Below are 14189 nucleotides of genomic sequence, written 5' to 3'. Positions count from 1 at the left end.
CATAATGACGCTGTACAACGTGACCGTGTGTTTGAAGGAGTATTTTCCAGTAAGCAACAATTTGTTTGCCTTCGTTAGACAACTTTGTTCCAATATTTCTGTAATTCAGTCATATTTATTCCCATAGTAATTCATTATGGATCCATAACTAAATCAACATCTGCATTTTGAAAGATGATTTTTATCATTTTATTAACAAAAGCATAAAGATGCTGATGAATTACAGTACTATACAGTATTTGTACCGTTCAGTATATGCTTTCACATGTGGTTAATAAAGCATTTAAAGAAGAAGAAAAGCCACCTGCATTTGTTTATTAGGTGACTATGCAGTCTGACAAGTAAACACAGCCTACAATACATACTGTAGTAAACATGGGAAAGTGTCTAATTCCTTACATAAGGGAGAGCAGGCCATGTCCAGACTTTCTCAGTGACCTCAAGTACCTTCAATAATTGCTGTACTAGAGAATTCTGGCAATGTGGGAGACCAGGGTTCAATTCCCCGACGGGGAGAAAGGAGCAGACTGTCCTTGTAAATAAATGTGTTAACTGATTTCATGTGTTATTTAATAGTTTTGATGTCTTCACTATTATTCTACAATGTAGAAAATTGGTGTGTCCAAAACCCTCTGAGTTTCCGTTAGGATGGAGCTGTACAACGTGACGGTCGGCAGTACAGTACTGGGCTATTTAGCTAAAGAATCTCAATGTCGTGCTGGCAGGGCACGCGGGAGACTGGGGTTCAAGTCCCCGACAGGGAGGAAGGAGTAGACTGTCCTTGTAAATTAGAATTTGTTCTTAACTGACTTGCGTAGTAAAATAAAAGTTACGCTAAGAGCATAACATTTATACATCCAAATTTTTACATCTAGTCCAACCAATACCAAAACCAAGATTACGTTCAAATAACAATCTTATTCATTTATCAAGACCAGTCCTCATGCTTGTCTCAGAGCAGCGTGAAACGGTGCTAAAATATTTGTAGGCTTTTGCTTCCAACTTCAATATTCTCTTTAAATTACCTACAGCACATGACTTAACACTAGTGAGACTCATGTCTCCGACAGTATATCGAAAAATATGACGTGACTCTCCGCAAATAATTACATAGAGGATTGGAGGATAGTTCTGTAATTCAGTGATATTTATTCCATAGTCATTCGTTATGGATCAATAACTAAATAAAGATCAGCATTTTTATTAATGAAAGCATACACCATTATTAGTTACATTGTTTTAGTTTGAACCTGCAGACTGACACTAAGAACAGAACAGCGGGAACGTTTCCCTGGTCAGTGCCTTTTATTAGTGCAATGCCCCTTAAATATTTTGGAGATTGTTACAAATCAGCAAGAAAAAGGCCATTCTTAAACATGGGGTGAGACATTGTAACTAATTTATTTAAAAAGCCTGTTTGTTATTTAGAATTATTTATTTGTTTTTAGAAGGAGAAATGCATTGTCTTAGACCATTGCGTCACTCGGGCGCTGTACAACGTGACCGGTCGGGAGTGGCCTACATTACTACTACTTCTACAGTAAGAGTAATAATCCTAACAAATAAAATAATAAAAACCTTAGTGTAACAACAGTATAAGTAAGTAATACTGAAGTTGTGAAGTGACGCAGGGTACCGTACTAAACCACAAATGACCTCTAAGTCCCGCGGCGTAAGCTCACCACTTTTTAAAAGAGGAACCACTGTTCTATTGTCCCCCTATAGCATTATATCTCCTGTTTTGTCCTCTGTTGTCCCCTTATGCTATTTTATCTTATGTCCTCATGTATGCCATATTATCTCCCTCTCTCCCACAGCAAGACCAGCTGTACACGTGGGCAGCGGTCAGCCAGCCCCCCCACTCCATGGAACACTTTGAGGGCCGGGCCCCCCTCCCTGGGCACCTGAAGACCCTGTGGCCCCCACCCAGACCTGTGGGAGACGATAGACCAGGCCTCATGTACACCGAGGAGGGTAGGGGCCCTCACCACATCCAGATAGATACTATTATACTGTAGAGACTAGATCTGAAACAGCTAACTACTATAACAGACCAGGTGGGAAGGTGCCCTCATCAAAACAGTTACTAACTTCAGACTGTTGTACTTGTTTTATCCTCTAACTCTCACTAGCGCTGATTTTGCAGATGGAGTCTAGAAACGTTAACTTCGTTAACGAGGCTGGAGAGCTTGTAGCCTCATCCCTTAGCCAGGGTGGAGAGCTCGTAGCCTCGTCCCTTAGCCAGGGTGGAGAGCTCGTAGCCTTGTCCCTTAGCCAGGGTGGAGAGCTCGTAGCCTCGTCCCTTAGCCAGGGTGGAGCGCTCGTAGCCTCGTCCCTTAGCCAGGGTGGAGAGCTCGTGGCCTCGTCCCTTAGCCAGGGTGGAGAGCTCGTGGCCTCGTCCCTTAGCCAGGGTGGAGAGCTCGTGGCCTCGTCCCTTAGCCAGGGTGGAGAGCTCGTGGCCTCGTCCCTTAGCCAGGGTGGAGAGCTCGTGGCCTCGTCCCTTAGCCAGGGTGGAGAGCTCGTGGCCTCGTCCCTTAGCCAGGGTGGAGAGCTCGTGGCCTCGTCCCTTAGCCAGGGTGGAGAGCTCGTGGCCTCGTCCCTTAGCCAGGGTGGAGAGCTCGTGGCCTCGTCCCTTAGCCAGGGTGGAGAGCTCGTGGCCTCGTCCCTTAGCCAGGGTGGAGAGCTCGTGGCCTCGTCCCTTAGCCAGGGTGGAGAGCTCGTGGCCTCGTCCCTTAGCCAGGGTGGAGAGCTCGTGGCCTCGTCCCTTAGCCAGGGTGGAGAGCTCGTGGCCTCGTCCCTTAGCCAGGGTGGAGAGCTCGTGGCCTCGTCCCTTAGCCAGGGTGGAGAGCTCGTGGCCTCGTCCCTTAGCCAGGGTGGAGAGCTCGTGGCCTCGTCCCTTAGCCAGGGTGGAGAGCTCGTGGCCTCGTCCCTTAGCCAGGGTGGAGAGCTCGTGGCCTCGTCCCTTAGCCAGGGTGGAGAGCTCGTGGCCTCGTCCCTTAGCCAGGGTGGAGAGCTCGTGGCCTCGTCCCTTAGCCAGGGTGGAGAGCTCGTGGCCTCGTCCCTTAGCCAGGGTGGAGAGCTCGTGGCCTCGTCCCTTAGCCAGGGTGGAGAGCTCGTGGCCTCGTCCCTTAGCCAGGGTGGAGAGCTCGTGGCCTCGTCCCTTAGCCAGGGTGGAGAGCTCGTGGCCTCGTCCCTTAGCCAGGGTGGAGAGCTCGTGGCCTCGTCCCTTAGCCAGGGTGGAGAGCTCGTGGCCTCGTCCCTTAGCCAGGGTGGAGAGCTCGTGGCCTCGTCCCTTAGCCAGGGTGGAGAGCTCGTGGCCTCGTCCCTTAGCCAGGGTGGAGAGCTCGTGGCCTCGTCCCTTAGCCAGGGTGGAGAGCTCGTGGCCTCGTCCCTTAGCCAGGGTGGAGAGCTCGTGGCCTCGTCCCTTAGCCAGGGTGGAGAGCTCGTGGCCTCGTCCCTTAGCCAGGGTGGAGAGCTCGTGGCCTCGTCCCTTAGCCAGGGTGGAGAGCTCGTGGCCTCGTCCCTTAGCCAGGGTGGAGAGCTCGTGGCCTCGTCCCTTAGCCAGGGTGGAGAGCTCGTGGCCTCGTCCCTTAGCCAGGGTGGAGAGCTCGTGGCCTCGTCCCTTAGCCAGGGTGGAGAGCTCGTGGCCTCGTCCCTTAGCCAGGGTGGAGAGCTCGTGGCCTCGTCCCTTAGCCAGGGTGGAGAGCTCGTGGCCTCGTCCCTTAGCCAGGGTGGAGAGCTCGTGGCCTCGTCCCTTAGCCAGGGTGGAGAGCTCGTGGCCTCGTCCCTTAGCCAGGGTGGAGAGCTCGTGGCCTCGTCCCTTAGCCAGGGTGGAGAGCTCGTGGCCTCGTCCCTTAGCCAGGGTGGAGAGCTCGTGGCCTCGGCTTTTGTTCTGTTAGAGTTGAGCTTCCTGTTTTATACCAGTGGTTTTAAGACGACATTGCGTCTCTATGCCTTGATACACATGACCAGCGTTAATTTAACCCAACAGTGTAGATTTAAGGAAAGACTTGTTTCTAATCTGGATCTCTTTCCTGCTCTGATACCTTTTAGAGGGCGATGAAGGTAAGTTACATTGTGAATGTGTTTCTGCATGATCATTTAACTCTTTCTTTTTGGCCTTGCTCGTCATGTGCTGTCTGTCTGTAGTCCCACATGCTATTGAAAGGGCCAAGGTTGCATAGCAACAATGAGTCAGTGCTTAGGCAGGCAAAAATGGATTGATATTCTGAGCACAGCTTTCCCCTCTCTGTCCCCCGACAAACATCCCGTCGTCTTGCCCCCCGACAAACATCCCGTCGTCTTGCCCCCCGACAAACATCCCGTCGTCTTGCCCCCCGACAAACATCCCGTCGTCTTGCCCCCCGACAAACATCCCGTCGTCTTCTTCCCCCGGCAAACATCCTGTCTGTCCTTGCTGCGGAGTCTAACACCTAAAAGAAAACAGGCTGCTAGATGTAATGTTGCTTTTTCCCTAACTATTGGTTTGACATGAGGCTTTAGACGACTTTTGATGTTCACATTAAATGTCAATTTTCATTTCATTCTAAGAAACAGCATGATTGTACGGATTGTGAATTGAAGTAATCAGTGTATCACATATCATCCAGTAGCATGTGGTCTAGTTGACCGTGCATGGTTGTGGTTGTTTTCTGGTAGTGATTAATACCAGTAGAAAGTGGTCTGGTCTAGTTGACCGTGCATGGTTATATTCTGGTAGTGATTAATACCAGTAGAAAGTGGTCTGGTCTAGTTGACCGTGCATGGTTGTGGTTGTATTCTGGTTGTGATTAATATAGAAGTATCCTGTCTCTCCCTCTTCCTACAGAACACCAGGCAGCCATCTTGGGGCTGAAGAGACATCAGAGAGAAGAAGTCGGCCAACTTCAGGTCAGTCATCCTAGTCTCCCTATCCTCCCTAGTCAGCCTATTCTCAGACTAGGTTTGCAAAGTACCCGGTAAGATTTCCAAAATCAGTAGGGAATCATCCAACCCTACCTGAGAGGTTATCTATAGTACAGTCTTTCCCTTTGGAGAGAATAGCATCATGAATAGCCCTGGCCTCCTTCACCTGATTAACCACAAGGGGGCAGCATCCACTAAGAGTTGAACTAGTTTAGTGGAATACTCTTAATAGCAGTTCTAAGTGAGGGTCTTGGTGTGTGTGGACCAGTACCTGGCAGACTCTGACCTCTCCCATGTTTATCTCTTATCTGTGTCTCCTAGAGATGTTGTTGTTGAAGTATTGTCCTTCTGAAAGCCGCCATCTTGTCCCATATGAAGTTATTTATCTCCTCTACAAGAAGCCCTGCCTCTAACAACAATACATTGAATATAACACTGTTCTCCTTCTGGTTATAAAACAGTTAACATATTGCTTTAAAGGTTTATATGAACACTGTTTTCCCTCTCTCTCTCTGGCCCCCCCTCTCTCTCGCTCTCTGGCCCCCCCTCTCTCTGGCCCCCCCTCTCTCTCGCTCTCTCTCTGGCCCCCCCTCTCTCTCTCTCTCTGGCCCCCCCTCTCTCTCGCTCTCTGGCCCCCCCTCTCTCTCGCTCTCTGGCCCCCCCCCTCTCTCGCTCTCTGGCCCCCCCCCTCTCTCGCTCTCTGGCCCCCCCCCTCTCTCGCTCTCTGGCCCCCCCCCTCTCTCGCTCTCTGGCCCCCCCCCTCTCTCGCTCTCTGGCCCCCCCCCTCTCTCGCTCTCTGCCCCCCCCCCTCTCTCGCTCTCTGGCCCCCCTCTCTCTCGCTCTCTGGCCCCCCTCTCTCTCGCTCTCTGGCCCCCCCTCTCTCTCGCTCTCTGGCCCCCCCTCTCTCTCGCTCTCTGGCCCCCCCCTCTCTCTCGCTCTCTGGCCCCCCCCTCTCTCTCGCTCTCTGGCCCCCCCTCTCTCTCGCTCTCTGGCCCCCCCTCTCTCGCTCTCTGGCCCCCCCTCTCTCTCGCTCTCTGGCCCCCCCTCTCTCTCGCTCTCTGGCCCCCCCTCTCTCTCGCTCTCTGGCCCCCCCTCTCTCTCGCTCTCTGGCCCCCCCTCTCTCTCGCTCTCTGGCCCCCCCTCTCTCTCGCTCTCTGGCCCCCCTCTCTCTCGCTCTCTGGCCCCCCTCTCTCTCGCTCTCTGGCCCCCCCTCTCTCTCGCTCTCTGGCCCCCCCTCTCTCTCGCTCTCTGGCCCCCCCTCTCTCTCGCTCTCTGGCCCCCCCTCTCTCTCGCTCTCTGGCCCCCCCTCTCTCTCGCTCTCTGGCCCCCCCTCTCTCTCGCTCTCTGGCCCCCCCTCTCTCTCGCTCTCTGGCCCCCCCTCTCTCTCGCTCTCTGGCCCCCCCTCTCTCTCGCTCTCTGGCCCCCCCTCTCTCTCGCTCTCTGGCCCCCCCTCTCTCTCGCTCTCTGGCCCCCCCTCTCTCTCGCTCTCTGGCCCCCCCTCTCTCTCGCTCTCTGGCCCCCCTCTCTCTCGCTCTCTGGCCCCCCCTCTCTCTCGCTCTCTGGCCCCCCCTCTCTCTCGCTCTCTGGCCCCCCCTCTCTCTCGCTCTCTGGCCCCCCCTCTCTCTCGCTCTCTGGCCCCCCCTCTCTCTCGCTCTCTGGCCCCCCCTCTCTCTCGCTCTCTGGCCCCCCCTCTCTCTCGCTCTCTGGCCCCCCCTCTCTCTCGCTCTCTGGCCCCCCCCCCCTCTCTCGCTCTCTGGCCCCCCCCCTTCTCTCGCTCTCTGCCCCCCCCCCCCTCTCTCGCTCTCTGGCCCCCCCTCTGTCTCTCCAGGAGGAGTCAGTGCTGAAAACAGTGAAGCTGAAAGAGGAGCACGTCAATGTGATCCAACAGTTAGAACAGACCATTGAGGACCTGCGGACTAAGATAGCTGAGCTGGAGGAACAGCACCCCCTGCTGGACAGAGATATTATTAGCATTAAGGAGCCGGAGGCTGGTGTGGAGGGGGGTCTGTACCGGGAGGTCTGTCATGTAGACCTACAGACTGAGGAGAGGATGGTGGAGGTCTGTCATGTAGACCTACAGACTGAAGAGAGGATGGTGAAGGAGGTCTGTCATGTAGACCTACAGACTGAAGAGAGGATAGTGAAGGAGGTTTGTCATGTAGACCTACAGACTGAAGAGAGGATAGTGAAGGAGGTCTGTCATGTAGACCAACAGACTGACTGTCTCCTGAGTTGTCTGGAGGCCAAGTCTGTCCAGACGTCGCCTATGGAGGAAAGCTATAAGTTTAAAGTGCCTTTACCGGACCAGATGCCACACTTGTTTGTGAACGAGGCTGGAGGAGAGTCCTCTTTGTCTTCCTCCTGTCCCCTGAAACTCCCCCCAGAACTGGCCCTGTCCCTACCCATACCCTTCTCCCCCAAGGTCGCACCAGCATTTGTCTGTACGTGCCAACAGCAGCAGAGTGGCATTAAACCCCCCCCACCACCTCCTTTACCTGGTCACTCCATGGCTCCTCCTCCACCACCACCTCTACCAGGGGGTGCAATGCCCCCACCACCTCCTCCACCTCCTCTACCAGGGGGTGCAATGCCTCCACCACCTCCTCCACCTCCTCTACCAGGGGGTGCAATGCCCCCACCACCTCCCCCACCTCCTCTACCAGGGGGTGCAATGCCCCCACCACCTCCTCTACCAGGGGGTGCAATGCCCCCACCACCTCCTCTACCAGGGGGTGCAATGCCCCCACCACCTCCTCCACCTCCTCTACCAGGGGGTGCAATGCCCCCACCACCTCCTCCACCTCCTCTACCAGGGGGTGCAATGCCCCCACCACCCCCTCCTCTCCCTGGCATGGGGATGGCACCTCCACCCCCTCCCTTACCTGGGATGATGGGGATGGGCCCTCCCCCACCCCCTCCACCATTACCTGGGATGGGAGGACCTCCTCCTCCTCCTCCTCCTCCTGGCTGTGGCCCTCCTCCATGTGCCCTGGGCTCCCTGGTCCCTCCGTTGCCCATGGGACTGTATACCCTAGGCATGGCCCAGGAGAAACCTCCCCGGAAAGGAGTGGTGGAGCCCCCCAGACCCATGAAACCTCTCTACTGGACCAGGATACAGCTCAACTCAGCTCAACACAAAAAGTAATCAATCAATCAAATGTATTTAACAAGCCATTTGTTTTATTTCAGCAGGGCTAACTGGCTAGCTGCTCCTGTTGATAGGGCTAACTGGCCATTTGTTTTATTTCAGCAGTTGTTTCTAAAGCTTTATGTTTCTAAAACTATCCTAGTTACATAAGCATCTGTACAAAGATGCTAGAGTAGGAGTGTTGATCTAGGATCAGGTCATAAAGAGTCTCGGTAGGAGTGGTGATCTAGGATTAGGTCATAAAGAGTCTCGGTAGGAGTGGTGATCTAGGATCAGGTCATAGTCTCAGTAGGAGTGGTGATCTAGGATCAGGTCATAGTCTCAGTAGGAGTGGTGATCTAGGATCAGGTCATAGTCTCAGTAGGAGTGGTGATCTAGGATCAGGTCATAAAGAGTCTCAGTAGGAGTGGTGATCTAGGATCAGGTCATAGTCTCAGTAGGAGTGGTGATCTAGGATCAGGTCATAAAGAGTCTCAGTAGGAGTGGTGATCTAGGATCAGGTCATAAAGAGTCTCAGTAGGAGTGGTGATCTAGGATCAGGTCATAAAGAGTCTCAGTAGGAGTGGTGATCTAGGATCAGGTCATAAAGAGTCTCAGTAGGAGTGGTGATCTAGGATTAGGTCATAAAGAGTCTCAGTAGGAGTGGTGATCTAGGATCAGGTCATAGTCTCAGTAGGAGTGGTGATCTAGGATCAGGTCATAGTCTCAGTAGGAGTGGTGATCTAGGATCAGGTCATAGTCTCAGTAGGAGTGGTGATCTAGGATCAGGTCATAGTCTCAGTAGGAGTGGTGATCTAGGATCAGGTCATAAAGAGTCTCAGTAGGAGTGGTGATCTAGGATCAGGTCATAAAGAGTCTCAGTAGGAGTGGTGATCTAGGATCAGGTCATAGTCTCAGTAGGAGTGGTGATCTAGGATCAGGTCATAGTCTCAGTAGGAGTGGTGATCTAGGATCAGGTCATAGTCTCAGTAGGAGTGGTGATCTAGGATCAGGTCACAAAGAGTCTCAGTAGGAGTGGTGATCTACACCTGCATCGCTTGCTGTTTGGGGTTTTAGGCTGGGTTTCTGTACAGCACTTTGAGATATCAGCTGATGTACGAAGGGCTATATAAATAGATTTGATTTGATGTAACGTTTCTTGAAATCAATGGCGGACATTATTTGAGCTAAAGCGCGAGAAAGTAATCGCCAACTTCAGAATGAAATGTTGCCCGTACATGTCTCAATATTTTAATCTTTTAATCAGGCATATTTACCTGCCTACAATGCATAAATGTGCATAGATAGCAAGCCCATAGTTAGTCAAAAGGGCTAAATGTAGCTAGCTACTACTGTTAATAGGGCTAACTGGCTAGCTGCTCCTGTTGATAGGGCTAACTGGCTAGCTGCTCATGTTGATAGGGCTAACTGGCTAGCTGCTCCTGTTGATAGGGCTAACTGGCTAGCGGCTCCTGTTGATAGGGCTAACGGGCTAGCGGCTCCTGTTGATAGGGCTAACGGGCTAGCGGCTCCTGTTGATAGGGCTAACGGGCTAGCGGCTCCTGTTGATAGGGCTAACGGGCTAGCGGCTCCTGTTGATAGGGCTAACGGGCTAGCGGCTCCTGTTGATAGGGCTAACGGGCTAGCGGCTCCTGTTGATAGGGCTAACGGGCTAGCGGCTCCTGTTGATAGGGCTAACGGGCTAGCGGCTCCTGTTGATAGGGCTAACGGGCTAGCGGCTCCTGTTGATAGGGCTAACGGGCTAGCGGCTCCTGTTGATAGGGCTAACGGGCTAGCGGCTCCTGTTGATAGGGCTAACGGGCTAGCGGCTCCTGTTGATAGGGCTAACGGGCTAGCGGCTCCTGTTGATAGGGCTAACGGGCTAGCGGCTCCTGTTGATAGGGCTAACGGGCTAGCCAGATACCCACAAATAATTTACATCTGGAGTGGAGTGCGTGAGGTAATACAGTAGGGGGAGTGCTGCTCTAATTGAAGGTTTTATGTGTTCTCCACACTCTCGTCCTCATATGAACGTACTCAAGAGAACTCGGAGCATCAGCGTGTGGAGCACGGTAGAATGCATATTGAGAATCACCATTAACACAGTGAAATGAAAGAAAGACGTGTTGGAAGCGTGAAGCCGATGTTTGAATGAATAACGGGTGTTGCGCAGGCTAGACTGCATCCTCTGATTGGCTGGAGAAGAGCTTTGGAGGTCTGTTTCCTCTCTGATTGGCTGGAGAAGATCTTTGGAGGTCTGTTTCCTCTCTGATTGGCTGGAGAAGAGCTTTGGAGGTCTGCATCCTCTCTGATTGGCTGGAGAGAGCTTTGGAGGTCTGCATCCTCTGATTGGCTGGAGAAGAGCTTTAGAGGTATCGATTGATGGTAGATTGATTACTTAGTACTGACATGGATTGATGGTAGAATGGATACTTAGTACTGACATGGATTGATGGTAGAATGGATACTTAGTACTGACATCGTTTGATGGTAGAATGGATACTTATTACTGACATCGGTTGATGGTCGAATGGATACTTAGTCAATTGTTTTAACGGAAATTGATTGATTTGCTCTCACAATACCGATTGAGAGATGGACAAAAAAATAAGAGGTGATATTTCTCACTCAAGGTGTAGTACTGGGGCTCATATGTTTACTGAACAGCAATGTAAGCATAAATATTTCAAAGATTTTACTGAGTTAGTTTCATATAAGGAAATTGGTCAATTTAAATAAAGAAAATAGGCCGTAATATATGAATTTCACCTGATTGGCTGGGGGCACAGGCGGGGGCCTGGGAAGGCATAGGCCTCCCAAGTTGGTTGAGAACAAATTCTCTGGCAACGACTTAGGTGGACATTGCTGCAGTCAGCATACCAATTGCACAAATCTTCAAAGCGAGACATTTGTTGCATTGTGTTGTGACAAAACTGCACATATTTTAGAGTGGCCTTTGCATTGTCCCCAGCACGAGGTGCACCTGTGTAATGATCATGCTGTTTTAATCAGCTTCTTGATATGCCACACCTGTCAGGTGGATGGATTACCTTGATAAAGGAGAAATTCTGACTTAACAGGGATGTCAACTAATATGTGCAAATCATTTGAGTGAAATAAGGTTTTTGTGCATCTGGAACATTTCTGGGATCTTTAGGTAAAGATCCAACAGTCACAACCTCACTAACTCTTCCCTCATCCTAGAGAGGTGAGCACGTCGCTGGTCTGGGACAAGATACAGGAGCCTGATGTGAACTTTGAGGAGTTCGTAGAGCTGTTCTCCAAGACTGCTGTGAAGGAGAAGAAGAAACCCCTGTCAGATACCATCACCAAGTCTAAAGCCAAACAGGTTAGTTCAGATAACCTCCCCTGTCCTATTTACCCCTGTCCTATTTTACCCCTGTCAGGTCCCAGTGCCCTCTGTCCTATCCTCCTGTCCTGTCCCAGTGTTCCCTGTCCTCCTGTCCTGTCCCAGTGCTCCCTGTCCTCCTGTCCTGTCCCAGTGCTCCCTGTCCTCCTGTCCTGTCCCAGTGCCTCCTGTCTAATTGTCCTATCACCCTCATGTTTATGTAGTTCTCCTCCATTTCATCCTTCCTTCCAGCTGTTCTGTTGTTCTCCTTCAGTTGAACTGTCTGGGTTCTGGGGGTTTCTACTGAACTGGGAATGTTCTGGGTTTTCTACTGACCTGGGAACTGTCTGGGGGGTTTCTACTGACCTGGGAACTGTCTTGGATGGTTTCTACTGACCTGGGAACTGTCTGGGGGGGTTTCTACTGACCTGGGAACTGTCTGGGGGGGTTTCTACTGACCTGGGAACTGTCTGGGGGGGTTTCTACTGACCTGGGAACTGTCTGGGGGGGTTTCTACTGACCTGGGAACTGTCTGGGGGGGTTTCTACTGACCTGGGAACTGTCTGGGGGGGGTTCTACTGACCTGGGAACTGTCTGGGGGGGTTTCTACTGACCTGGGAACTGTCTGGGGGGGTTTCTACTGACCTGGGAACTGTCTGGGGGGGTTTCTACTGACCTGGGAACTGTTTTGGGGGGTTTCTACTGACCTGGGAACTGTTTTGGGGGGTTTCTACTGACCTGGGAACTGTCTGGGGGGGGGGGGTTCTACTGACCTGGGAACTGTCTGGGGGGGGGGTTCTACTGACCTGGGAACTGTCTGGGGGGGGGGGGGGGTTCTACTGACCTGGGAACTGTCTGGGGGGGGGGGGGGTTCTACTGACCTGGGAACTGTCTGGGGGGGGGGGGGGGGGGGGTTCTACTGACCTGGGAACTGTCTGGGGGGGGGGGGTTCTACTGACCTGGGAACTGTCTGGGGGGGATTTCTACTGACCTGGGAACTGTCTGGGGGGGTTTCTACTGACCTGGGAACTGTCTGGGGGGGGGTTTCTACTGACCTGGGAACTGTCTGGGGAGGGTTTCTACTGTCCTGGGAACTGTCTGGGGGGGGGGGTTCTACTGTCCTGGGAACTGTCTGGGGGGGGGGGGGGTTCTACTGACCTGGGAACTGTCTGGGGGGGGGGGGTTCTACTGACCTGGGAACTGTCTGGGGGGATTTCTACTGACCTGGGAACTGTCTGGGGGGATTTCTACTGACCTGGGAACTGTCTGGGGGGATTTCTACTGACCTGGGAACTGTCTGGGGGGGTTTCTACTGACCTGGGAACTGTCTGGGGGGGGGGTTTCTACTGACCTGGGAACTGTCTGGGGAGGGTTTCTACTGTCCTGGGAACTGTCTGGGGGGGGGGGGGGTTCTACTGTCCTGGGAACTGTCTGGGGGGGGGGGGGGTTCTACTGACCTGGGAACTGTCTGGGGGGGGGGGGTTCTACTGACCTGGGAACTGTCTGGGGGGGGGGGGTTCTACTGACCTGGGAACTGTCTGGGGGGGGGGGGGGTTCTACTGACCTGGGAACTGCCTGGGGGGGGGGGGTTCTACTGAACTGGGAACTGTCTGGTGGGGTTTCTACTGACCTGGGAATGGATGTGATTAAAGGTCCCTGTCGCTTTAGGCTCAGTTCTCCACTATTAAACATTTGTGCAGAATTACTGACTGTCCTCCTGAAGAGGAAATCACGATCAGTCCTGGCTCTGCGGCTCGGTCTGAGGATCAGTCCTGGCTCTGCGGCTCGGTCTGAGGATCAGTCCTGGCTCTGCGGCTCGGTCTGAGGATCAGTCCTGGCTCTGCGGCTCGGTCTGAGGATCAGTCCTGGCTCTGCGGCTCGGTCTCAGGATCAGTCCTGGCTCTGCGGCTCGGTCTGAGGATCAGTCCTGGCTCTGCGGCTCGGTCTGAGGATCAGTCCTGGCTCTGCGGCTCGGTCTCAGGATCAGTCCTGGCTCTGCGGCTCGGTCTCAATATCAGTCCTTTTGATCAGGGCCCAATGTAAGGGACAGGGTGCCATTGTGGAGGCAGACCATGTAGCCCAGTCTAACCGTCTAAACCATGTTCAGATGATGTGATTTGATCTGAGCTCCGCAGAGCTTGTTGTTTTGACTGGAGTAGCAGAACGAGGCTCTGTCATCAATAAAGAACAACACTACAGCTACAGTGAAACCCACATGGAGACACACACACACACACACCAGTCTGTAGCTGATCTGAGCAGTCCTGGCCTGTATAGTGTGGCTCTGAGGTTCCCGGGCCCGGCCCGTGGAGTCCCGTCACTTTTCTCCTAAAGTTGTCTTGTGGTTTGACCTAAATCTGGAGGCTATTTGAATTACCAAATAAAGTGTTTTGGGAATTTTTATGTTGTTTCAGCGATTTGACCTCAAATACTCTGGTAAAGAATCTTTAACTTTGAAGTCGTCCCAGTCCCATAGAGAATGATTGCAGTTCACGGTCCGTGTTTACAAACGTTTCCTTAGATGCTGATTGGAGTAAATGCTATCCTTTATCCCCTGCTAGCTGCCGGAGGTTACCGAGGAAACCATTTCATTTTAATGAACATGTTTTCTTTAGTTTGTACTCCCGGTCGGCGTGCCGGTCGGCGTGCCGGTCGGCGTGCCAGCTATAGGAAGTGTTTCCGTTGGGATTTATCTCATTGTTTTGCAGTTTTAGTCAGATTTGAAGACCTGTTTTAAGGAACCTGATTTTACGTTAAGAGGAAAAAGGCTGAGGATTAAATGAGGGGCTACATGTTAATGTAATAGGT

At 52.5% G+C, this 14189-nt stretch overlaps 1 protein-coding gene across 2 annotated transcripts in view; it reads left to right on the top strand.

Moving 5' to 3' along the window:
- The window catches only part of LOC109886059 (formin-2), a 121876-nt gene that overhangs the window by 33707 nt on the left and 73980 nt on the right, over positions 1–14189 (top strand). The window contains exons 4-8 of one of the 2 annotated variants that reach the window (XM_031821342.1): positions 1818–1974; positions 4054–4065; positions 4829–4890; positions 6734–8046; positions 11237–11381. In XM_031821342.1, the coding sequence (XP_031677202.1) occupies positions 1818–1974; positions 4054–4065; positions 4829–4890; positions 6734–8046; positions 11237–11381 (1689 nt within the window). The remainder of the gene's footprint in view (positions 1–1817; positions 1975–4053; positions 4066–4828; positions 4891–6733; positions 8047–11236; positions 11382–14189) is intronic. The other variant, XM_031821343.1, reaches the window with a different exon arrangement.

This window comes from Oncorhynchus kisutch, unplaced genomic scaffold (genome assembly GCF_002021735.2).
Source record: "Oncorhynchus kisutch isolate 150728-3 unplaced genomic scaffold, Okis_V2 scaffold3962, whole genome shotgun sequence".
Lineage (NCBI taxonomy): Eukaryota > Metazoa > Chordata > Actinopteri > Salmoniformes > Salmonidae > Oncorhynchus > Oncorhynchus kisutch.
The sequence above is the reverse complement of the archived record's forward strand: the minus strand, read 5'-3'. Positions and strand labels throughout refer to the sequence as shown.